Source organism: Nelumbo lutea, chromosome 3, assembly GCF_056320005.1.
Source record: "Nelumbo lutea isolate HS-2025 chromosome 3, American lotus-T2T, whole genome shotgun sequence".
Taxonomy (NCBI): domain Eukaryota; kingdom Viridiplantae; phylum Streptophyta; class Magnoliopsida; order Proteales; family Nelumbonaceae; genus Nelumbo; species Nelumbo lutea.
The window spans coordinates 23,243,454-23,269,991 of record NC_142686.1 but is presented as its reverse complement, the minus strand read 5'-3'; the positions used below and the strand labels follow the sequence as shown (position 1 = coordinate 23,269,991).

Below are 26,538 nucleotides of genomic sequence, written 5' to 3'. Positions count from 1 at the left end.
ATGTTGCTGATGTGTAGATCAATGTTTGGGTTCTACGCCATACAAGGATAACTAACTAGGCAGCAGATTGAAGGGCTAGTGAGCAGATAGACTTAATGGGCCTAAAGCCCAATTCGAATTGGCTTAATAAGATTAATTAAAAGAGGGCGGTTCTAGGATTTGGATCAGCAGATAGGATAAGGGGTTATCCCTATCCACTCAGAGTTCAGATCCAAATAAAGATTTAGATCAGGAAACTCCTAATTAGATTAGGAAGGTTGATCTTTATCTGCAGATAAGATAAGGGATTATCCTTATTTCTTAAAGAGAGTCCAGATCCAAATAAAAGATTTGGATTAGGAAACTCCTAATAGGATTAGGAGAACCTCTCTTTAAGGCTATAAATAGAAGAGCAGGGCGAACCTCCAGATCATCTAACAGACTGCTGAATTCCAGAGAGAGACAACACAGTTTGACTGCACTGTCTCCTTCTCTCCTGCTCTTGCCGCCATACCAGTTCGATCTCCACCTGTGGGAGCGATCAAGAAGGGTTCTTGATATTACCTTTTGGTAGAAAAGGTAATCTGAAGTCATGCTCATTAGCCCTCCATCACATTCTTGCTGAAGAATTCGGTTCTTGCTGAAGAGCTGTCCTACTGATTCTGCTTCATCCTGCACCGTGTCATCTTCGGTGGAAGCAATCTTTGGATTTTTCCTTGGGTGTGAACACCTTCATTGGAGGTTATTATTACTTCGTATCATTTTATCCCTCCACTCCCTTTTGGTTTCAGATTTGGTTTGGTTTGGTTTCAAGGTTGATCCTTGAAAATGCAGTTTTCTAAAATAGGGAATGTGATTCCCACATGGGAGAGAAATTTTTGAAAATTCGCCCAACCTTCTTGCAGGGTTCGGCCATCCATATGATGGATCTCTCATCCCTTCAGTTGCAAAGTGTGCACCTCAGACGTTTGGGCCACCTTGGTCTCCTATGAAGACCTTTCCACCTGATCTTCCCCGACCAGGTCGATCATTGGGACTTCGACAACAGTTGGCGCAATGGGTTCAGGAGTTGATGCCCGAGGTGCATCCTTGTGGGTTACGTTTCTCTTCTTCCTCTTCCTCATGTTTTGGAGGAACCACGAAGTTGCAGCACCCGACATGTCTACTGCACAAAAAGCCCAAGAATTAGTCAAGTTAACACAAAGTAAAGAAGATAAGTACCCGAACCTGAAGTCATTCAAATTCAGCTGGCGGTATACCAGATTCAGCATCCTGGCCTGCATTTGCTCGCTCAACTCCTCCCTAACGTCCTTCACTCCCTCTCTCCAGTGCGTCTGGAAGGGCCACCCATCGGACAACTTAAGAAAGAAATATTTACTCTTCCAGGCTAGGAATTTGGAAGGAAAGCCTTGAAAAAGTTTGTACCCGGGCCGGTAAGACAGGTAGTAACTGACCTTGCTCGAGGTACTAGCAGGGTTTTGTTTGATTTGGTGGAGGCCGACAAAGGTCTTGATATCAAGGGGAAGGTCGAGGTGAAAGAAAAGAGAAATCGTACCGACCATGGTATGGGTGGAGTTTGGATGCAGGGGTGAAGCGATGAAGCGGAAACCGGAGACCTGCCTTCAGAGCCTCCTTGAAGACGACCACCTCGTCCTCATCATGTTCCCAAGGGAAACCCCCTATAGCAAGATAGTAGCTGTAGTGGTTTGGGAACTTGTACCGAACTGTGAGGCTATGGATCTCCTCTGCGGACAACTCAGTAGAACCGAAGTGGTCCGAAATCCTGGGCCTAGATGGTTGGTGGGAAGACGAAGCCCCTTTGTGGGAACCTCGTTGGTCTTGAACCGAGGCCCCCTCCTCGGCTAGACCGGACTAAACCCTTACCTCATCGGGCTCGCTACTTGACATAATGAAAGGAATGAAAAGAAATGAAACGAGCAAAGGAAGATGACTCACCTACAAGAAGGAAAGACTGACCTCGTCGACCGGATTGAAGACACTGACGACAACACGCTCCGTGACCTCCAAATGCAACAGAGCTCAAAATGGGACGAAGTAAATGGGTCCCCAAGTGCTCTATTTATAGCTGCCTTAAACGATCACATACAGTTCAGATGAAACAGATCTAATGGCTCCCACGGTTTCGATTGTTTGTATTTTGAGGCTGAATTCGGCTGAGCACGTTTTTGACGTCCGCGGAGTTTATAGTTCTCACGACGTCCATGTGTGCCTGAGACGCGACCTCGCCCCTTAAGTTCAATCCAATTGAGTTGATCAAGTTTGAACCGTTGGTTGGACCTTAGCTGAACCAAAGATCGGGCCAAATCCATTCAGCCCATTGAGACTCCCGCCTCGAGTTGACTACGTCGGGCTCGGGAGTGGGGGCAATTGATGATGGATAATTTGGCCCGTCCACGTGATGACACGTGGAGCGACGCAATGACTTGGCGACACTTCAACAGTTTTAGTCACCTCGGGCACCTTAGGTCACCCAGCTCGGCCCGAACAGCTTGCCACATTCATCGACCTGCCAAGATGCCACATAGCCTCCTTCTAGAAGCAAGCCAACTGTCTCCAATCTCCTTGGGATCACGACGCACGTCAATGGATCTTATCTCTAGCCCGCCCGAATCGGACAGACCTGGATAAGCTTTATCAACTTATTCAGAATCCATCTTCGGGTGCAGAAATAACTCCGGGTTAGATGGGCTGGTGATCTCAGACACGCATCGTGAGGTCCAAGGCAGCTTGCCTATATAAAGGCTTTGCCTCCAGCCTCACAAGGTACGCGTGATTTAACTCTTGCATTCTATTATTCTAAAGCTATCAGTTCTCTCAAACCTCCTTCGTTAACTTCAGCATCGGAGTGCCCACACCGGGTAAAGTACCCTGGAACACTTTGATCTTCTTGCCTTGCAGTTCGACCCAGCCACGTAGCAAGTCCGATGTCCGAGCTGCCTTCCAGTAGGGAGCGACCAGATCGCACATCATCAGTTCCTTAGTTAGTTAAGCCAGCTCAGCATAAATAGTTGCAGTGAAGATGTGAGGTACTAACGAGCATGGCTTTCCCAATCTCCCCACTTGTCACCATCCTACATTTTGTTGAGACTATTATGTCATCGCACGCCAAGAGACAAGGTTTGTTTTGGATTCACACATGATCACGCCTCATAAGCATTGGAGCATTGGTTTCGAATGCCTGTGATTGGGATTCGTAGGGTACTTTCATAAGCCAGTGGTGTTAGGCATATCTATGCTCTTACAATTCTAAATATGCCAATAAACGTAAGGCAAATTGCCTGAAATAATTGCTTCATTTCTGTTGCATGGTTTGTTAGGAGTCTTATGTTTAGTTTCATCATCATCTAAGCCTTGTCCCAGCTATATGGGGTTGGCTACATGAATTCTGCTTCACCATTCTATTCTGTTCAGTGCCATATCCATTGTTAAATTATGGGTGCTTAAATCATTTCATACTACTTCCACTAAAGTCCTTTTCAGTTTGTCCCTAGCTGTTCTATCCCCTTTAACTAGTAATAGATCACTTCTTTTAACAGGAGCTGTACATGGTGTTCTATGCATGTGACCAAGCCATCTCAGTCTACTTTCTCTCATTTTATCACCTATTAGAGTTACTTATAGGTTCCTTTGTATGACTTCATTTCTGACCTTGTCTTTTCTAGTTTTACAACTCATCCATCTAATCATTCACATTATCTACCACACTCATTTTTTAGCATGTTGCTTGTTTCTTAATTGCCCAATACTCCATACAACATAGCTAGGCATTACAACTATTTGTTACGACAAAACAAACCCAAGACCGAAATTGATTGGAAAAGAATAGAGAAAACAAAAAGAAAACTCAAAACAGAGGAACTAAAAAAACACACACACATACACACATACACAAATTACGTGGTCTGGCTTATAGCTAGCCTACATCCACGAGCAAAGGAGCAGAAATCCACTACAAAATCAGCAATGGGTAATACAATGTTGTGCAACGCACTTTCCAATTTACCTACCTATTTCCTCTCCCTTTTCCCTATTCCTAACAAAGTTGCAAGAAAGCTCGAAAAACTTCAAAGGAATTTTCTTTGGAGGGGTTGGGAAGAGGAGAAAAAAAATCCAACTGGTTAGTTGGGATCAAGTCTGCCTCCCCAAGGATGAAGGTGGTTTAGGAATAAGGAAGTTGAAATCTTTTAATTTTGCTCTCCTCTGTAAGTGGATTTGGATATTTGCAACTGAAAATGATGCCTGGTGGAGATTTCTCATTGCCGGTAAGTATGGAGTGAGTGGGGCAACTGGAGAACTAGGGACCCTCCTCCAAGTTGGGGAAACTCTCTGTGGAAAGGGATAATGAACATTTCTCTGCTCTTGCTGTTGGGATCTCAATTAAAGTTGAAAGCTAAACTATTGTAGCCGAAGTAGCAGAAAGGAGAAGAAGAAGAAGAAGAGATGCTGGAATGTCGAACAGTCTTAGCCAGTCGACCATGTTATTATTTATATTTGAATGTAGTACAAGATACAAGTAATTACAAGAATGCCCCTGATTAGTGATGGGACACCCAGTAACTTAAAACATTAAACAGGCTTAAGCCCATTAACACAGGCCCAACTACAGGATAACTTGAACTTAAGTATGGGCTAATAAGAACTCTTATCAGCCGAATACTCATACAAAGAGACATCATTCAACATTCTAACACTCCCCCTCAAGCTAAGCATGGATATCAATCATGTTTAGCTTGCCAAGTATGTCCCTGAACTTTGTTGTTGCCAGCCCTTTAGTCAATACATTTGCAATTTGCATCTCTGATGGAGTATAAGGCACACAAAGTTCTCCTGAAACAATTCTCTCTCTGACAAAGTGTCGATCAATTTCAATATGTTTTGTCCTGTCATGCTGCACGGGATTGTTGGCAATGTTGATAGCAGCTTTGTTATCACAATACAGCCTGAGAGGACCCTCAGCCTTAATACCAAGCTCATTAAGAAGAGTTCTAAGCCATAAGAGTTCAGCTACCCCGTGTGCCATAGCTCGGTATTCTGCTTCTGCACTTGATCTAGCCACAACATTCTGCTTCTTACTGCGCCATGTGACCATTTCCCTCCCACAAATGTACAATATCCTGAAGTTAATTTTCTGTTTCCCACAGAACCAGCCCAATCTGCATCAGTATAAGCTTCAATTTCAATTCTATTGTTTTTCCTGAAGAGAATTCCCTTTCCTGGGCAAGTCTTCAAGTACCTGAGAGTCCTTTCAACTGCTTTCATATGAGGGATCTTTGGAGAGTGCATAAATTGATTGACAACATGCACAACATAAGAAATATCTGGCCGAGTGAGGGATAAGTATATCAGCTTCCTTACCAATTTTTGGTATCTCTCTTTATCACAGTAGTCCTCCCCTACTGATTCCTGCAGGCCATGATTCTGTTCTATTGGAGTATCTGCTGGCTTGCACCCCATCATGCCTGTTTCCTCTAGGAGGTTAAGAACATACTTCCACTGACATATGTAGATTCCCTCTCTTGACCTGACAACTTCAATCCCAAGAAAATATCTCTAATGACCCAAGTCTTTGATCTCAAATTCAGAAGCTAGAAACTTCTTTAGTCTTTTTATCTCTTCCAAGTCATTCCCGGTAATTACCATATCATCCACATAAACAATGAGTGCAATAAATTTGCTATCTTGTCTCCTTATGAACAAGGTATGGTCTGCACCACTCTGAGTGTACCCCACTTTCTTCATGGCCCCACAGAGCCTCTCAAACCATGCACAGTGAGATTGCTTCAACCCATATAATGCTTTCCTCAGTTTGCACACCTTTCTACCAAAGTCATAGCCTGGTGGAGGTTCCATAAATACCTCTTCATGAAGGTCACCATTTAAGAAGGCATTCTTCACATCCAACTGATGAAGTTCCCATGAAAAATTTGCTGCTAGTGACAATAGAACCCGAATTGTGTTGAGCTTTGCTACTAGGGCAAAGGTTTCTTTGTAGTCAATCCCTTCTTTCTGAGTAAACCCCTTTGCCACAAGTTTGGCCTTGTACCTTTCAATGGACCCGTCCTCCCTGTGCTTTACAGTAAACACCCACTTGCACCCAACAATGGTCTTCCCCTCTGGCAGATCCACTAATTCCCAAGTTCTTGCTTTCATTAGGGCTTTCATCTCTTCATTCATAACTTCTTTCCACCTTGGATTAGACACAACCTCTGAGTACCTAGAAGGAACACGCACAGAGAAAAGAGCAGACACAGAGTGATAGGCAGGAGATAAATGTGAGTAAGAAACAAAATCAGCAATGGGGTGCCGGGTGGTGCAAGAGCGGATAGGCTTACGGAGAGCAATAGGAAGATCCAAATCAGAAGTATGAGAGTTGGAATTACCTTGGATTGTAGAGACAGATTGATCCGAGTCCAACTGGTTGCTGTCATGAGGTTGAGGGCCCCTTTTTCTTCTGTTATATGTAAGTATCTCTTTTTGTTGCCTACTGGAGCCTTCAGGAACATCTGCAGCATCAGGAGAGGTAATCGACATAGTGGGAGCTTCACTGGGTTGACCCAGAATGTCACAACAAGGAGTAGGAGGAGAGGATGGAAGACCTGAGGCAGATAGGGGAACAAAAAAGGAGGGAGAATGAGAATCCTCTTCCATCCCACTAGTCTCCCCCTGAAGAGGATTCTGAGAAGACTGGAAATAGGGTTGAGACTCAAAGAAGACCACATCTCTGGTGACATACTTTCTCTTGGAGATAGGGTCATAACACTTGTAACCCTTTTATGTAGGAGAGTACCCCAAGAATATTCCCTTTGTAGCCTTAGGATCCAGCTTGGTCTTCTTTGGATCATTCACATGTATGAAACATATACAGCCAAAGACCCGAGGAGGAAGGGGAAAGTCTGGAAGAGTGGGACACAAAACAGAGAAAGGGGTTTTCATACCCAACATCTTAGATGACATCCGGTTTATCAGATATGATGCAGAAAGTACAACTTGAGTTCAGTATTGCTTGGGGACTTTGTGCTGGAATAGTAAGGCTCGACCTGTCTCCAATAGATGTCTATTCTTGCGCTCAGCAACCCCATTCTGCTGAGGAGTATAAGCACAGAAAGACTGATGTAGTATGCCAACATCTTCCATGAATAAGTTCAAGGATTTTTCAAAGTATTCAGCAGCATTGTCTGACCTGAATTGCTTAATCTTCTTATTAAATTGTGTTTCAATCATCTTGCAAAATGCCATGGTTATCCGTGGTACTTCATCCCATCCTTTTAACAGGTAGATCCATGTGCAACGAGAGTAGTGGTCAATAAAACTGATAAAGTATCGGGAGTCATCAAAGGAAACAATGGGTGAAGGGCCCTAGACATCAGAATGAACCAAATCAAAATGAGCACAAATTTCATTACTGGAAATTGGGTACACAGTTCTACATTGTTTTGACATTTGACATACTTCACAGGTTAGACTCTGACTTGGAATGCCCTTAAACAATTCGGGAAACAACATTTCTAATGAAGAGAAAGACACATGACCTAGCCTAGCATGCCAAAGATGCAACTTAGCTATTGACTCCACACTCTCCGGACTACTAGCAGCAGATGCTTGTAAGGCTGAACCGATGTCTGCATCAAGGTAGTAGAGGCTTCCATACTCATGACCGCACCCAATCGTTCTCCTTGCCAATCTGTCCTAGAAGACACAATGAGTAGGAAAAAATGTTATACTACAGTTCAAATTTTTGGTAAGTTTTGAAACAGATAAAAGATTTGAGGTAAGACTAGGAACATGTAAAACTGATTTAAGAGAGAGGTCCTTGCTTAGGTCAACCATTCCCTTTCCAGAGATAGTGGAGAAAGACCCGTCAGCAATTCTCATCTTATCTTGACCAGACAACAAATGATATGAAGAGAATAGGAAAGACATATGTGTCATGTGGTCAGTAGCACCGGAATCAATAACCCAATAAGTAGAGTCAATAGAGCCAGTGGCACTGAAGGCAAAGGCTGTACCTGATCTGGCAAGAGATGTAGAAGCAAAAGAATTATTTCTTAGACGGGCTAATGCCCTGCTAAGGACCTCTACCTCACTAGCAGTGAAGCCCAAAGTACCAGTTCCAAAGGAATCAGCAACCTGTCCCATAGGAGAAGAAGATACTGTTGGTGTATTTTGTGAGTTGTCATCATTGTTGCTGGTGACAGAATTCCAACTTACCGCAGGCCTGTTATCTCTAGAAGAAACATCTCTGGGTATTGAAGACATCTTGACTGCAGCCACTGTGTAGGTGACACTGATTAAGACTAGCCGAAGCAGTTCTGAAGCAGATTCTGATTAGTCGAAATGATCACAGCAGGTTCTGACAGCACTCGACACAGTTTCAGACTTGCCGAGACTGTCACAGTTCTGAAACAGTTCAGTTACAACAACAAGCAAGGAGTTCTGGGCTGGTAACCGACCTAAAGCTAAGGATTCTCAACTATTGTGCTATGCAGACTCCACTTGAACTTCGAGTACTGCAACTGTAAAGAGAGTGCCCCTCCTTGCAGCCAATACTAGGACTGCTGACATCAGTCCTCAACTAGGGTTCACAGTGCTGAACAATCTGGAGCTGGCAGCTCCCTAGGTAATCTCACAGCAGTGGTGAGGGGTTTCGGACTGATAACCAACCTGAACTTGGAGCTGTTTACCATTTTGCTATGCTGGTAGAAGTGTTCACAGTGCTGGTAGAACACTAGACAGACTTCACTTGGGCTGAACCGAACTGCAATAGTTCGGGTACAGTAGCAAATGAACAGTTCGAAGCTGCAACAGTAGCAAGTGAACAGTGGACTCTGTAGAAGAAGCTAAGTCTGTGCGAGTCTTGCTGGAGCACCGAAGCTGCAACTGTAGAAGAAGCTAAGCCCCTTTCGGCCAGTGCTAGGACTGCTGAAATCAGTCCTCAACTAGGTCTGTCCTATACAGACCTCTCTTAGTAGCCAAATAGCTACTATTTGCTGGAAATAACCTAGTGGGGCATCTACTTCTGGGTCTTACTTCCCTTGAGTCCTACAACCAAGAGAAACCCTAGGTTTGAACTTGCTTTACTCTCTTACACCCCTAGGTCTTCACTGCAGCAACCCAGAAAAGGAAGAGAGAAGATGAAAAGACAGCAAGAAGAGAGTGTGTGCCGGCTGAAACCAGGAAGAAGCTAATGCTCTGATACCATGAAAGCTAAACTATTGTAGCCGAAGTAGCAGAAAGGAGAAGAAGAAGAAGAAGAAGAAGAGATGCTGGAATGTCGAACAGTCCTAGTCAGTCAACCATGTTATTATTTATATTTGAATGTAGTACAAGATACAAGTAATTACTGGAATGCCCCTGATTAGTGATGGGACACCCAGTAACTTAAAACATTAAACAGGCTTAGGCCCATTAACACAGGCCCAGTTACAGGATAACTTGAACTTAAGTATGGGCTAATAAGAACTCTTATCAGCCGAGCACTCATACAAAGAGACATCATTCAGCATTCTAACAAAAGTCGGCAATGGTAGTAGGACAAAGTTTTGGAAGGATTCTTGGTGCTTGGATGGCCCCCTTGCTGAATCTTTTCCTCTCCTCTTTCAGTGTGCATCAAACCAGGAGGCTTCTGTTGCTGAGTGTTGCAGCTTATCTGGAGATTCAGTTATTTGGTCCCCTTCCTTAAAAAGGAACCTTTTTGACTGGGAGTTGGAAGAGATTTTGAACATGTTAACTATTCTTCAGAACCAAGAGGTTGATTTCTGCTCAGGAGATAAGTGGTTTTGAAAGTGGAATTCAGATGGTGTCTTCTCCGTCAAGTCTTTGGCTTCTAAACTTTGTAGATTGGGTGCCACTGATTTCCCTTGCCATCAGGTGTGGAATCCCATTAGCCCATCTAAAGCCAATTTTCTAGTATGGACTATGGTTCTAAACAAATGTCTGGCTAGAGCTAATCTTGTGAGAAGGGGCATTCAGCTTTTGGACATCTCATGCAGTTTGTGTGGGAACAATTCTGAAACTACTGATCATTTGTGCAGTCACTGCCCATTTTCTTCTCAGCTGTGGAATCATTTCTTCAGCTCTATGAATTTAAGATGGGTTATGCCAAGTTCGGTAAAGGAGCTCTTGTGTTGCTGGAATGTTAAGGGGCTGAACAAGAAAAGGAAGATAGTGTGGAAGACTATTCCTATAACAAAGCCTTAAGTCCAGAAGAGCTAATCCAGAAAGCAGTGGGCATATTATTCTCTTGGGTGTCGGTCTCTGAGGAGTTCAGAAATTGTAATTTGTCTGTTGATTTTCATTCCAGTTCTTGGTGGAATATGTAATTGCTGATTTGGTCAGTCGGCCTTTCTGGGACTGATCTCAGCTTGCTTGCGTATCTTTTGATTTAATAAATATTATGTTACCTTTTTCCAAAAAAAAAGCACCCCAATACACCCAAGCTCTTATTCACAATACTTGCTCTTATCTTCTCACGCAAGTCAAAGATACATAAAAGAGAAAAAGCCCCAAGAACATAACATAACATATTCAGGTCAGACTCATAAGCCGAAAATGCATCAGGTCCATCTGTTCCCACCACAAACCACTACGAAATTTTGCCTTCAGGTTTTTCTCCACTAATGTGAGTCAGAACTTGGAGTAGGCCGCAATAAAGAATTCAAGGCCGCAATGTAGACTTTATCTTTTAGCCGAAGTCTTATATTTAGTTTGACCAGAAATAATAACTTGGCAAATTGGGTGCAATAAAACATATTTTAAAATGCATTCTTGTTTGATTTGAAGTTCGATTTCTATTCTTCATTTATCTATTTTGAAATGTAATTACAGGTTTACCCTTTTGCATGAAGAGAACATAGAGTTCCAAAAGTTTGGCCTTCGTGACAATGTTGCACAGCTTTGTGTTTTGAAGGTATGTTTCATTTTTGAGTTTGTCATGGACTTTTTGTTCTAATGTGTTTCAATATTCCAGTGTAGGAAATAACTCACTCAGTTTGAGATATTAAAATTACCATCCTGTAAATGCTGATATGTGATGTCAAATTGTTAATAGATATGTGGTGGAGTACCATAGTATGGTTGTGTTCATGTGTTCTAGTAGTTGCAGATGTCCTAACAATTATTGTTCCTAAATGCAGAATATTTTCTATATTTGTACCAATCAAAAAAAATCTATATTGGTATTTTTTTTAGCTATAAAATAAGCCTACTAATTACGTTTCCTTTTACCTCTAGTATATCCAACTTATCATAAGTGGGTATTTAGGTTGAAATGGCATGCAATTAACTCCACAAGTATTTGTAATAATGAAAATTGGCTTCTGGTTAAATCAAAAGTGTTAGAGCAATATTTATCAAAAAGAATGAACATACCATCTTTTCAAAAGAACAAGAGCATTTATACACATGTGCTTGCAACAGGATCTGTATTTCAGTTTTCCATGCACTTGCAAGAGCACTTATTGACATGCATTTTAATAAAACTGAGTTTTCCTTCCATGTAATGGTTAGATGATAATAACAGTGGCACACTTTTCTTTGGATAATACCTCATTACCTCTTAAATGAAGTTACTAAGCTAGTTTTTGGGTAAGCATTATCATATTAGTCTGACTTTGAAAGTACAGTTCATGTAACAGCTCGAATTTCTGGCCATTTTACCTATACATTACTAGCCACTGGGCCATGACCAAATACTATTTCTTTTTGGGCTGTAATGGCATGTCTCTAAGAGAACAATGCATGATATCCTCCTTAGGCTATAAGTGTTAGATTTGGACTTGTAATCTAATAGAATTTATTTAGCTTTCATTACCAGGAAAGTAGCCCTGTGATGCAAAATAGAATATTCCAGTGCCAAGATGCTTCCACATAAGAGTACCATCTCAGGATTGCAGCCTAACGTATTCTATCCAGTCTGAACCCATAAGTGAGGTAAGTTTCAATATAACCATTTTAGATTCGGAAGGAAAACTTCAGCTTGTATTCCAAGTAGAATACCATGCGATGGAGGTGTTGGGAAGAAAAGTCATTTAGTTAGTTGGAATCAGGTATGCAAACCTAAGGAAGCTGGTAGGCTGGGTATAGGGCACATTTTGGAAAGGAACTTAGCCCTTCTCGGAAAATGGTTGTGGAGATACCCTCTTGAGATTGAAGCCACTTGGACAGCCATCATTAACAGCAAGTACAGAAGGTATGCCAATGGTTGGGAAAGCAAGGTCCACTTGAACCAGGTGAAGGCGATTAACTGTCTAACTCCTGGAAAGGTATCTCTTCTAGCTATGACCTCTTCATTGATTTTGTTAGATATCAGGTGGGAAACAGAAACAAAATAAAATTTTGGACTGATCTTTGGTGGGGTGAGAGTACCCTAGCTAGCACTTACCCTAGAATCTTCAACCTTTCTCAAACCCAAGAAGCCACTGTTTCCTCGTGTTTTATTTCTTCACTCACCTTCAGAAACTAATTGGAACCTAAACCTCATAAAGCCCTTGAGAGAGGTAGAGATTGCAGAAATTGTAAACTTGTTAAACTCCCTTAGTGAGGTTACATCTTTCCTGCTACCCCTGACCAGAGGACTTGGAAACTTACTCCTGCCGGTAAGTTTGTTAATTCAGAAACTGATTTAATATTGTTAATTCAGAAACTGATTTAAAATTGTAATTTCATACAACATCCCATGGAGAGGCACGAGCTGCAGCCTCTCCCAATAGCTTCCAAGTAAATTAGTAATAAATTACATAAATCACAGCTGAGCCCAAAACAATTCTTCCCTATTTGCCCCTTGTTTGTCTAACACATCAGCCAAAGCGTTTGCTGATCTCCCCACCCACTGTATAGAGACCAGCATATTCCTTGTCAACCAATTAAATTTTTTAACTTCATTCTTGTAGCACCATATAGTACCCTCGGGGTTTTTCAGCCAGCCCACCACCACCTTGGAATCCCCTTCAATGATTAACTGCTCTACCCCCAATTGGAGCTACAGAAATGAAAAGAAAAAATTTGAATGGCTGAGTAGGGATATTGAGGTGAAGTACAGTTGGGTGAAGAGAAGTGCCAACTCAATGGCTGATGGGTTAGCCAAGCAAGGGGCGCTTAAGGAATCTATGTTTTGGGCTAATTTTTAGCTTTCTTCTTTGTTCCTTGTTGTGAGGGAGTTAAGATAGTTTATCTCCCCTTTCTTGTACTTAAAGTTTCACAAATTTTATTATTTAATAAAGCATCTTGTTACTGATAAAAAAAATAATTACTCCTGCCAGTAAGTTCTCAACTAAATATTTTTTCAAGGCTCTAGTGTTGGATGATCAGGGTTCAAACTTCCTAGTTAAGAAGGCTTGGTGCTTACACATCCCTTTCCTTTTCTGTGTGGGAGGCTTGTCATAAGAAAATAAACATTTGTGACCTGCTTCAGAAGAGCGCGGACTGTGTATTTTGCCTCATGTTTGAACTCTTTGCCTCAGTAATGATGAGACGGCTGAGCACCTACTTCTTCACTGCCTTGTAACTAGGAAGATTTGGTGTTATTTCCTCATTTAGTTGGCTACAGTTGGGTATATCCTGAGCAGGTTGTGGAGTTTCTATGACAATGGCAAGGCAAAGGCTTAGGAAGAAGAGGAAAAAAATTATTGGAGCACAGTGGCTTATGCAGTGTTTTGGGGCATATGGGAAGAAAGGAACAGGATATTTGAAAACAAAGCCAGGAATGTTGAAGACATGATTTCCTTCATTACCTATTTATGTAACTTTTGGGCGGTTAATTCTGGAAATTTCAAAGGTATCTCTTTGAATAATCTTCAAAGAAACCCAGTAGAAGTCCTCTATTCTTCACCTGGGAGTGTTCTGATATGTCCCGAAATTTGACACACAGTTCTCAGATTCACAGCAGAATTCACACAACTAGAACATCAACAAAGGAACTGGTATTCATTCAGAAGAAAAGAAGAACATTAACAGTTGGTCGGTTCTTCGAGAGACCGCTGGCTCTCCCAATCACTCACAGTATTCTTCACTCAACAAAAGCCTTCTCTCCCCCATCCCCCAAAGCCCCTTCTTATACTCTTCTCACAGCATAACTGACTCCCTCAATAAATGCCCAGCTGGCCAAGTTATAAATGCCCATACTCTTCTTATTCCTAACTGACATAGCTATAAATGCCTCAAGACTCTCCTTATTCCCTCTAGCTATAATTGCCCCCCTTTTCCGAAAGCTGACCTTTCCCCTTCCTGGCATACGTAAAGTTAATTGGGGGCCTATCCTTACCCGCCGCCCAAAGTCTAACCTTGTCCTCAAGGTTAAAATGAGGAAATTGGTCTCAAAACAAGTTAAAAAGGCTCCCAAGAATCTTCAACATCAGGTAGACCCTGCCAATGAATAAGCACTTCCAAACTAGTAACTCCAGGCATAGTGGATGGATGCACACCGCACACTAATATGTCCTTGCACAGGCCAAGCAGCAACATCGCCCAATGCACAGATGGTGTGTCTGCTTTGTCACCTCTTGAAGCATGTCTATTTCCTCCAGCTTCGCTTTTCCAACCTTCAGCCTCTCCATGATCATCCACAGCTATCCTGTCCCCTCCCTGCATGGTGTGCACTACCCACAACTTTCATGCTTATAGAAGTAAGAGAGCCTAGCAATTGCATCCACAATATCAGTTGACGCATCCATCACAATTACAGCAGCTGTCCCTAAACCCATTTGGACAGCCTTGAGTGCATCATAATCCATCAAGACATCATCACATATGTGCTTTGGAATCAGTGGAACAGAAGAACCCCCTGGTATCACTGTAAGCAAATTATCCCATCCACCTCTAACTCCTCCACAGTGCCTCTCTATCAGCTCCTTCAATGGAATACTCATCTCCCCTTCAACTGTACAAGGCTTATTCACGTGGCCTAAGACACAGAATAGCTTTGTCCCAGAATTGTTCTTCCTGTCAAAACTAGCAAAGCATTCAGGACCACACCTTAAAATGGTGGGGGAAACAACGATAGTTTCAACATTTGTAACAGTTGTTGGACATCCATATAGCCCTACATTAGTTGGAAAAGGAGGTTTCAACCTTGGTTTTCCTTGTTTTCCTTCAAGGCTTTCCAACAACGCCGTCTCTTCTCCACAAATGTAAGCATCAGCTCCATTGTGGATATGAACATCAAAATCATATCCAGATCCACATGCATTTTTTCCCAAAAGTTCAGCTTGATAAGCTTCCCTCCTTGCTTTCTCAAGGTTTTTCCGCTCATTTACATACTCTCCCCTTATGTAGATATAAGCAGCAGTGGCCCGCATACCAACCCCTGCAATCAGGCAACCCTCTAGTAGTTTATGTGGGTCATGGCACATAATTTCTCTGTCCTTACATGTTCCTGGCTCACTCTCATCAGCATTGACAACAAGATAAGAAGGACGGCCATCAGATACTTTTGGCATGAAAGACCACTTCAAGCCAGATGGAAAACCAGCTCCACCACAGCCTCGAAGACCAGATTTCTTCATTTCATTGACAATCCAATCAGAGCCCTTAGGTACCAAGTCTTTGGTTCTATACCAGTTACTCCGCTTCATGGCACCGTTCAGGAAAAGGTCGTTTAACCCATTAACAAATGCTGCTTCAAGGACTGATTCTGGCAGGTCACGTAAGGGAGCGGAGAGCAACTTGAATTGGCGACGATATCCCTTAATAGTAGAAGGCTGATGTAACGAGAAGAGCTGCTCCTGTAAATTACCCTCCTGAGTCGATCGAAAACTTTCAAGGAGAAGCTTTTTGAATTCTGTCCAACCACAAAAAGGTCGCCGACCAACTTCCCGGTAATACCACGCCAATGCATCGCCCTCTAAATAGACAACTGCAGCTCGCAGACGCTCTGCCGGAAGCAATCCATTAATCTCAAAATAGCGCTCCGCACGAAAAAGGTAGTCGTCTGGATTTTCCCCATCAAAAATAGGTAGCTCCAACTTCCGAGGAAGTGAATCAGGAGTATGTTTTGGCACCGGCATCAAGGAAGACGTCGGAAATGCTGCACTCTTCCCTTTGTCAGTCGCACGACTCGATGCGACTAAAGGAGGAGCAATGTCAGTCGTAGACAAAGGAGCTGAATAGGCCTGTTGCTGAAGCAACATATCAAAACGTCTCACCAGATCTTGAACGCCTCCTTCCAGAGATTGTACCGAGCTTTCTAGAGACGAGATCTTTGAAAGTCTAGCTGCTACCTTTTCTGGATCGAGTCGCTGAATCTCATTGCGTAAGCCATCCATCTCCACACGAAATTCAGAATGCAGAGAAGTCAAGCATTCTTCGAAACCCTCCACCTGCGATGCCACTTCCTTAACTATCACCATGGCCGAGGAAAGATGAGCTCTGATACCACTGATATGTCCCAAAATTTGACACACAGTTCTCAGATTCACAGCAGAATTCACACAACTAGAACATCAACAAAGGAACTGGTATTCATTCAGAAGAAAAGAAGAATATTAACAGTTGGTCGGTTCTTCGAGAGACCGCCGGCTCTCCCAATCACTCACAGTATTCTTCACTCAACAAAAGCCTTCTCTCCCCCATCCCCCAAAGCCCCTTCTTATACTCTTCTCACAGCATAACTGACTCCCTCAATAAATGCCCAGCTGGCCAAGTTATAAATGCCCATACTCTTCTTATTCCTAACTGACATAGCTATAAATGCCTCAAGACTCTCCTTATTCCCTCCAGCTATAATTTCCCCCACGTTCAATTATTTCCCCCCTTAGCCGAAAGCTGACCTTTCCCCTTCCTGGCATACGTAAAGTTAATTGGGGGCCTATCATGTTCTTACACTCAAGACATTGTTCAAGGGAGGAGGGAGTGATGAAACTAAACTTTGATGGAAGTGCTTTAAGGGACTACAGGTGCAGCAGGAAATGGTGGAGTAATCTGGGGAAGAGAGGGGAATATCTGTTGGGCTTTCAGTGGTCCGATAGGGAATTCTGATTCTACAGAGGCAGAGATCTTGGCTGCACTCGCAGGGCTTTGGAGGTGATTTTGTCAATTCTATAAAATGGCTTAGGGATAAGGATGGTGGGCCTTGGAGGCTGGCCCATTTTGTGGCTGAAGCTAGAGATATCATGGACTCAATGAATATGAAGCTGATTTGGATTCCAGGGAACTAAACACTGCAGCTGACAGCCTAGCTAAATCTGGTGTTCATAAAGTAAATATGTTTAGTAATAGAACTCTACCTGTGTAATTTTGTCTCAGCCTTCTCTGGCTCTTGTACATCTTCTCATGTACCTTTTTAATGAATAAATTCTCAGTTAATTTTGCTCAAAAAGAAGGCAATAAATCCTAGGTTTAGCCTAACTTGAGGTGAAGTGTCTTCAAGAAAAGTAAAAGAACTTTGGGATATTATCACAAAGATGAAATCTTCAAGGGAATTTTTTTCTTTATAACTGAGACTCTAAGAACTAAGTGTCAATTCTTTCTACAATTTTCCCTACCATACATATATTACCAAATTATTATACATCACCTTAACGGCTTAACCTTTCATCATGTATGGTTTTCTTCTTGTTTGTGTCACCTAGGCAAGGATAAGTTGCAGACCTCCATGACATTTTCAACCAGAGGTTTCTGTTCTCAAGAAATGCCTAATGCACTATGAGTTGCAAGCATAATCTGAAGCATCTCGTGATACAGTATAAAATGCACCAGCAATAATTTATTTATGAAAGGTACAGATTGTTGTGACTTCATGATGTCCCATGCATGTACCGTGTCTTAGGACATAATTGAAGTTACTTACCATGACCAAAACGGACATGGGTTTAAGTGATAAGAAATGAATTAAGCACCCATAATTTAACAATGGATACAGCATTAAACAGAACGGAATGGTGAAATAGGATTCGTGTAGCTGACCCCATATAATTGGGTGTTCATTTTTATTTCTATATATCTATCGTAGGAACTTCAACTTGTAAATTATCAATGACCTTTTTGTTGATCTTCTAGCTTCAAACAGAATGGCTGAAATTAAATAAAGGCAGATTATTGAAATAAGTGCAGGAAGAGAAGCATGTTGATGCTGCAAATTTAACTATTTCTTGTTACTTTATTTCAATATAATTATAGTTGTTTTTATCCAGTTATTGTTAATTACATTAAGCTCCTTTAGTTGTGTTTTTTTTTTCATGGAGTTTTTCTTTAATTGGTTTATAATTTTCATATAAAAAGTCCATACTGTACATCTCATTTGTTAGCTTTTGTTATGTTTATCATCTTATGGGTATATTTTTTTAGTCTTGATTGGGTGAGGGATGAATATGGATTTTTTTTTTTTTCATTCTAGCCGTGTGGACAATTTGTTGTCTATTAGTTCCAATATCTGTTCTGCCATGTTTTCTCCTTTTCCTAGAATATGTCATCAAGATAAATGCATATAACTGCTGTTAGAAAAGCAAGATGGAAATCGTTATGCTTCAAATTATTGATTTTTCTCTAGGGTAATAAAATACCATTTCTCTCCTATGTTGTTTTCTCAATTAGATTGATTTTTTTCTCTTTTACTTTCCTTGGGTCTTTAATACAGATGAATAACCATTGTTCAAGCTCACATCATGGGTCAGAGGCACAGGCATCAGAGTGAGTAAAAGAGAAGCCTTTGTTCCAAGTATAGATTTGTTTAGAAAATATTCATAAAACATAATTTAATAAAAGATGGCATTCCATATGTATATCTTATACATATGCCCATTCATACTTATCCAGAAAAAAAAATACATAGAGTCGTGCATCCATCACCTCAGACATCATCATGCCTTATCCCAACTATATGGGATTGGCAACATGAGTCCTCTTTCACCAATCTGTTCTATTTAAAAGCCAAATCCATGTTAAATTATTAATGCTTAAACCATTTCTTACTACTATCCATGTCCTTTTTGGTCTACCCCTAGATCTTCTAGCCCCTTCAACTTGTAACAAATCACTTCTAATTGGAGCTGTTAGTGGTCTTCTATGCATGTGACCAGACCATCATAGTCCACCCTCTCTCATTTTATCACCTATTAAAGCTACTCCTGGGTTCATATTGGATGACTTCACTCTTGATCCTATCCTTTCTAGTTTTTCCATTCATCCATCTTACATTTGCATTTCTGATACACTCATTTTCTGGATGTTATCTCTTGACTGCCCGCCCATCACCTCAGACTTCACAACATATTAGGCATGTCTAATAGATTTGGACATTTGAACCGATATGATCTTTTGGATTTATTTTTCTATTTTTGCTACACTTCAAGGAGTTTCAAACAATTGAACTACTCATTGAAATACCTAGGTTGGATATTATGTTATGTTGGTGAGCTATAGTTTCATATTGCTAATTCTTTTTTGATCCAATATTCGAATTCAATTTTGCATAGGACTTCACCTGCTCGAAGTCTCCTTGTCGGAAACATACACATGCTATTTAATCCAAATCGTGGAGATATCAAGCTGGGCCAGGTATAATGTTTTCTGATCTCTTATACATATTTTCCATGGCTTCCAGTGCATCTATCAAGTGCTGGTATATTTTCTGAATTGAATCTTTTTAAATACAAAATCCTAGGATATAGAGGCTTAGGCCTGGATATTGGTCCATGGACAGTTGGACATGATGTACATACAAACAAATAAATAATAATTGCTATAACAGCAAGCAGGAATGCAGAATATATGTTATAATCTAGATGTGTTTTGTGATTTAAATAATCAAGGGAAGTCTGAATGATTTAATGTTGAACTTTCAACATGAAAATAAAAACTCAGTAATCTTTCAAAACTTATTATCCATGAGGTTAGATAGGTTAGAAAAATTATTTTTCCAGCATTTTAGTAAAGAATCTGTCATATGCCTCCTATAGTGTCCAAATCTTAGATTCTTTGGATGACTCTTATGGAAACAAAATCTTCTACTTCAATTCTCATGGGATCATCTCAGTTTTGGAATATCACAGCATTTATCTCCTCCAAATCCCATAAATAACAACATACATAGTATCTTGCATTTTTGCCCCTAAAACTGAAGGAGAATTAGTGCTAATTCTAAAGATAGGGACATTACTATTTAACAAAAAAAAAAAAAAAAGATAGGAACATTAATTCCTATGCTTTGTTCATTGAATTGGTGAAAACTACGAAAGACTACATGTTCCATACTCCCAATAACTAGTGTTTCAGATATTCTCATATATATCTGAGAGTAAGAATGCAGAGGACTATGCAGTGCATAAAAAAAAAGTTGGTGTAGCTACTGTCTGGAATTTGTGAAATTCTTTATGGAGTGTTTAACTTTCAGATGTAAGAATTGATAAGTCTCTTTTAAGCGCTTTATGATATTGTCTATGACTACTCATTTGCAAGCCATTTACCTTTTTGTTCTCATTCTTCCCATGGGCATAAGCACAATTATACTGAACATGTTTTGCTCAGACCATGGTTTAAAATGTCCATAAATTTCCATGAAATATTTCCATTTCCATGGGTACCAACGCTTAATATTACTAAAATTGACATATTCCTCAATGAAAGCTATTGGTGCAATGTGGAGTACAAGCGATAGTATTATAACATAAGTTGATATTTGATAATATTTTAGATATGTGAAAATGTTATTGCCCACCTGACGGACATGATTACCACTTTGAACCAGCTTGAAAATTATTTTCAAACATGAAGTTAAATCTTAGTTTTGTTGTATGATAAATTATTTGGTTGATTTATTAGAATCATTGCAACTTATGAGTTTAAATTTTGCTTGAACTCACTATATCATATAGTTTTGATGGTTTGGAAGAAGATAATATTTTAAAAGGGTCTACCTATGCATCTTTTATCATTACATAAAATAGCATGCTAGATTTTTGCATGTTTCACAATGTTTCCACCATGTCTATAATTTTTATAATATTTTATGATGTTTCTGACATTTCCAATATAGTTCCAATATTTGGATGCCTGATATTTCCACTGACACTGACATTCTAAACCTTGGTTCAGATCACAGCATTTGGATGAACTTATTCAAAGGGTGTAGATATTGTATTTTCTACCTTTTTCTTTCTTCTTTTCACCATCCAAATAATTGGGAAATGCCACATCTCTAGTCATCTAATTCTTGCACTTGGTTTCAAATAGGATTTTGGATCCACATGTTTTCTCCACAAGATGCATTAGCAGTGCATGGTTGCTGATATAACTCCCTATTTGAATTTAATGAACTCTGTGAATAATATACTTCACATCTTTTAGACATTCCACAAAATGATTACCACCCATTTTGGTGGAAAATTGTTCTTATGTTTAATAATGGTAGTGAAGACCACAGGAGTTAGCACGTTAATTACATAGATATGAGCCTTGGCGTCCCATATGAATTTATCAGTATCAGGTCCCCTGGGATCCATAGGTAATCATGGGCCACAGGGCTAGACCTGGCAACTAGTTTAAGGGGTCTTGTGTAAGCCTGGGCACAACCCAGCCCACACACTGGGCTTGAAATATAGGCCCAGGCCTGTCCCATCTTATATGTGGGTGGCTAGACTTAGACAGAAAACCTAAAGCCAGACCCAGAAATTTTTGGCCCCGATGAGGGTGGATCTTCTGTGCCAGGCTAGCAGTAATTATCCCCAAGTCTGTTATTCCTCCTTCCAAGTTGTTATTTGGGCCATATATTTTGAATGGATGTTTTGCATACATATATTTGGAAGGAGACAGCATTGGGGTCAGGGGGACCTTGACTTAATCTAGAAAGGCCATTACCCGATGTTGGTCCCAGCTATCTGGGATCTTGGCAGGGGTAGGCTGGATACGGTCCTAACTTTTGGCAGTTTTGTTTTTCTCATACTCGAACCTGCATTTGCATGCAGCCCAAATGAGATGCAAGACTACATATGTGCACCTTCTCTAATCAATGTATTACATGCTACAATGCTCTCTTCCTTTGTCATGTAAACCTAAACAGGGTACTAGAATGTTTATGCTGTCTCTCCTTCAGGAACGTTTTATTTCCGTTGAATTCCATTTTTTCTACAGTTGTTTATATCAAATTCAAATGGTGGTAGCATGTACTAATATACTATCTATGCCACAATGTCACAGATACGACTATTTCTTGATAATGCCCACAGAATATCACAGGAATGGGGCAACATCCCTGTTGTAATTGCTGGGGACCTAAATAGCATACCACAGGTGGTATCTCATAATGCTTCAAACTTAACAATCCACAGAAAAAATTCAGATTAAGTTGTAAAATCCAATATGACTTTCTGACACAATTGGAGATGTGATTTCTTCTTATCAGAGTGCAATATATCAGTTTCTGGATTCATCTGAGGTAAGTTTTATTTGTAACTTAGTGTCATGTGAAGCTTGTATCTTTATCCTATCAGTATCTTCCTTTTTAGGTATCCGAAAATGTCAGGTTAAAAAATTCTTGCTGGAGGAATAAAAAGGATATTGCCATTTATTGCAGTTGGACATCCTATTACATGATCGCAGAAAAATTTCTGGTCAGGTTGAATACCCAATAGGACTGAAACACTTCAAAACTCAGAGGGAGGATTCATACAGGTCTCTATAACTCCCCTGTGCTGAAAATATTCCCTGTTCATTTATTTCCTAATTAAAAAAAATGAAGTAAATACATGTCAGGTTTCTTACTTATCTTTGTTGATCTACATATATTGGCGGTGTTCAAATGTCTATATCTTAAGACCATTGAGATATAGATGGAGCCAAGAAGAAATACGGCTTGCAACTGGCTGTGACGGCATCACTCATCTCCGCCATCATTTAAAGCTCTCCAGTGTGTATAGAGGAGTTGCAGTAAGTGCTCATGTGAATCTCATTTTTTCCCATCTGTTGATTCTTTACCTTTCTTATATTTTGGATCAATTCACCTCTCTCCTAATATTATCATACAGACCATAGTTGTCAAGGCGACAAGGTGCCCTTGGAGGCTCGCCTCACCCAATCGCCAAGCAGTTTTGCATACTGTGTAATAAAATACTTTTATTTTGTTATTTTTTGAGATTATAATTATAAAATAGACATTATTAAAGAAAATTATTCATTTTTTATGTTTATAAACTAATTTCTTTTTATTATTTTCTTATTTGTTAGGGTTTAATCAACACAAGCATTGCTAACTGCTGTATTGAACCCTCAATGACCACAAAATCTGAATCAATAAGGGAAGAACTTAAAATTTTGTCTAATCAACACATTTCTTCTTCTGCATCTTCTTCTTCTTCTTCCACCTTTTGTTTTCTTTTCCTATAGCAAAATAGGGGTTCAGCCCCTTTTTTTTTTTTGAATTTTCTTTCCTTTCTTCTTTTTCTTCTCATAAATATGTTGATTTTCTAGACTTAAACATGAAGTTTATAATTTTCTTATGAAAATTATGGATAGTTATTAAAGGAAGTTGGTTATGGAACCTAGGGAACTACCCTAGGATATGTGATTCTTACTTAAAAAAAAAATCCATCGCCTAGGCGAGAAGGCGCCCCCCTGTCACCTAGCCTCGCCTTGGCGCCTTGAAAACTATGATGCAGACTATTAATAGTTATTTCCAGGTAATAACACTTGTGGTTATAGGAATTCCTCCCTTTCCATTTCTCATCTTAGAAATTGTCACTATACTCTGGATCACTTTTCCTTTATTAAATATTTTTTTGTTCACTATTACACAGTACTGTTGCTTATCAAAAAAGAAGGTTTGCCATTATACAGGGGAGTTGCAGAACAAGAGACAGAAATGGAGAACCATTGGCAACTTCATATCATTCCAAGTTTATGGGAACTGTTGATTATATTTGGTGACCTAATTATTATCATTAAAAGCATTTCTTTTCTTTTTGATTGGTGGATTTGGAATTCTGTTTCTTATTTCTATAATTTACAGGCATTCTCGAGAACTCATTCCGGTAGGAGTTATTGAAACGTTGCCAGTCAATATTTTGAGAGAAACTGGAGGGCTCCCAAGTGAGGTACTTTTTCTCTAGGCTTTGTAATTCATATTTCAGTTGAACAATGATAGAAGGTGTTTACTGCGTATTTTATGAAAGGGACATGTTTTGCTTTAGGTATCCAAATGCTGCTAATTGCTCATGAGCATATTCAAAAAACATATTTATTTTTTTTATAGAAAACCCATATGGAGGATTAAGGGGTTAATAAGAATCTCAACCTTAGAAGTTCATTAAGAGGCCTTGAAATTAAGTAAACTGTATTCTCTTTGACTCCCTTGAGGAAATCTTTCTCTCTTCTCCAGAAACTGACCACTGAGTATTCTCAATGAAATCTTTCTTCCTCCCTAGTTTATCTTCTGACCCAATGGTCTTCCCAGAAGAAAACAGATCTTCCCATTTGTTGTGCCACCAATAGTTTTCTTTTTGTGGGTACCTGTGAAAATATCAAAACACTTGATAAGATTGTTCAAGAAGAAGCTAGTACCTTTCTGTATCTTCCTTGAAGTTATCCTATGTGACTAAGGGAGGAAAAACCTATCTCATATCTAGTCTTGCATTGCACCATTAGTTGACATCATTGAAAGTTTTTCTTGGATCTTGTTAGGTTGGAATTTGTGGCCCCTAGGAGTCTAAAAGAAATGCTACAATGGTCGAGACCTTTGGGATTAGGCTCAAACGATCTAGTTTATTAGAAAACCATAATTCATGCAGTGACCTGGGAGGCATGGGAGGATAGACTTCTTTGAAGCTTTAAAGAGTCAAGTATCTTTATGCTACATCTTTGGATGTTGGCATCTGATGAATTCAGAGGTCCGTGTTATAATGAATTTGCGAGGAGCTTAATAGAGATTCTTTGTTTCGTAGTTTGCTAGTGAGAAGGGCTCAACTAATACCAGAGGGGAGATGAGGTTGCAACCTGACAGCAGTGCCACTGGCAATAGCAATATAGCATTTATAATATCTTGGTGTTTAATATCGTACAGCATCAAGAAAGTTCTTTTTGCTATGTTTATTTAATAGATTACCCAAACCAAGCTTTTTGAAAGATTTCATGGTTCTGATTATGTGAAAGGTTGGGCTTGAGTGGTGGGATAAATTTGCTTCTTATATGCTAAGCTCCATTCTTATTTTATTAAAGCAACAATTTGTCAAGAAACAAAATAAAATAGAATGCATGGGGATGAAATTGAGGTAGTTCTGGGTCTAACTTTATCTCAATTTATGAATTGATAACTACATGTAGCATTTGATGTATCTATGTGAAAAGTGGACAATGGCGTTCTTTGCATTTATATCAAAGTTAAATAATTCTCTAATATATTTTATCCTAGATAATTTCTTGTTTTCCTTTTGAGATTGCTTTTTTTCTCATGTGGATTTGACATTATTTATCTGCAGAAGTGGGGTAGTGATCACCTTGCTCTGGTATGTGAACTGGCATTTGCAGATAACAGCAATTGGCCTTGATTAGCATATCCTGTCAAAATATCTAACAGAGGATGCATGACCAACTTCTGACTGATTGGACCTGCTATGATTTTTTTATATATGGACCCGTTCAAAATACTCATGCTTGATGATGTCGAGGCGTTGTGCTTAGTTGTCACAAAAGGAAAACAGTTTCAGCAGTATTTGTTTGGCTTCTCTTAAAATCTGAAATTATTCACTGTCATGAGTATCTAGACTTCTCAAAACACAGTTTCAGCAGAGGCAGAACTTAAAGAGGTGCATTTTCTGTTGTAACAGAAAAAAGAGAGGGGTCCTAAGTGCTAACTCCCAAGAGGTGTATATTATGTACTTATTTCCATCAGATGAACACAAGGATTAACGGAAGCTTCAAAGTGAAACTGTGTCACAGTATCTGATATCAGGATTAATTACCAATATGTCTCATGTCCACGAAAGCTTCAGTATGTAAACTACAGTTCTATCAAAATTGCGAAGTTTGCACTTTTATGGAAGTTCTGTTCAGGATATGGGACTCGGAGTGCCTTCAAACTGTCTATTAGAATTAGATCGACTCTGCACCTCCTCCACTTACTATAGGAACAATAAGCAGAAGTTAAAGGTTTTTTCCCTTCTCATTTTCCCCCAGGTTTCTCTGGTTCTTGCTCTGCCTGACAGATGTCATAGTTGTCTTTGGCCACGTGGTAAGGTGCATTCTTAATAGAGGAATTATAAGGCCTTTCATCGTTGGGGAATTTATGCAGGAAATGTAATTCTATTTGTCAGCATCAAGATAATAGTTGTGTTTTGGCCTTGAGTTGGCACATCCAAAAAATATATATACAATCTGTGGTCTTCGCCATCTGGATATGCTGGAGGAAAGTAGCCTGCAGGTTTGAAATTTAACATCCTGGATAGAGAGCATGGCATAGGATAAGGATTGTAACATAAGATTTGCATTTAGGGGTGAACCATCAGAATCTGAATCTGGTCAAATGGGTCTTCTTGTTTACTTTTTTTACTGGGTAAGGGTTGGAGTGCGTAAGAGAAAGTTGTGTACTTAACAAGAGGTTAGCAATGGATGCATTTGTTGCCA

The 26,538-nt window shown here is 40.0% G+C and overlaps 1 protein-coding gene and 1 pseudogene across 6 annotated transcripts in view; one reads left to right on the top strand and one right to left on the bottom strand.

The window, feature by feature from the left end:
• The window catches only part of LOC148863614 (DNAse I-like superfamily protein), a 46,296-nt gene extending 19,758 nt beyond the window's left edge, over nucleotides 1-26,538 (top strand). Inside the window, exons 5-14 of one of the 6 annotated variants that reach the window (XR_016110328.1) lie at nucleotides 10,825-10,906; nucleotides 18,566-18,618; nucleotides 19,404-19,485; nucleotides 22,123-22,215; nucleotides 22,328-22,360; nucleotides 22,499-22,596; nucleotides 22,740-22,851; nucleotides 23,718-23,843; nucleotides 23,930-24,014; nucleotides 25,395-26,538. Coding sequence is in view for 4 of the 6 variants with exons in the window: in XM_088979691.1 (XP_088835817.1) it covers nucleotides 10,825-10,906; nucleotides 18,566-18,618; nucleotides 19,404-19,485; nucleotides 22,123-22,215; nucleotides 22,328-22,360; nucleotides 22,499-22,596; nucleotides 22,740-22,851; nucleotides 23,758-23,843; nucleotides 23,930-24,014; nucleotides 25,395-25,463 (793 nt within the window). In the remaining 2 variants the exon portion in view is untranslated. The remainder of the gene's footprint in view (nucleotides 1-10,824; nucleotides 10,907-18,565; nucleotides 18,619-19,403; nucleotides 19,486-22,122; nucleotides 22,216-22,327; nucleotides 22,361-22,498; nucleotides 22,597-22,739; nucleotides 22,852-23,717; nucleotides 23,844-23,929; nucleotides 24,015-25,394) is intronic. The other 5 variants (XR_016110329.1, XM_088979691.1, XM_088979690.1 and 2 more) reach the window with 5 other exon arrangements.
• LOC148863615 (NADH dehydrogenase [ubiquinone] flavoprotein 1, mitochondrial pseudogene) lies at nucleotides 14,384-16,340 on the bottom strand (annotated as a pseudogene).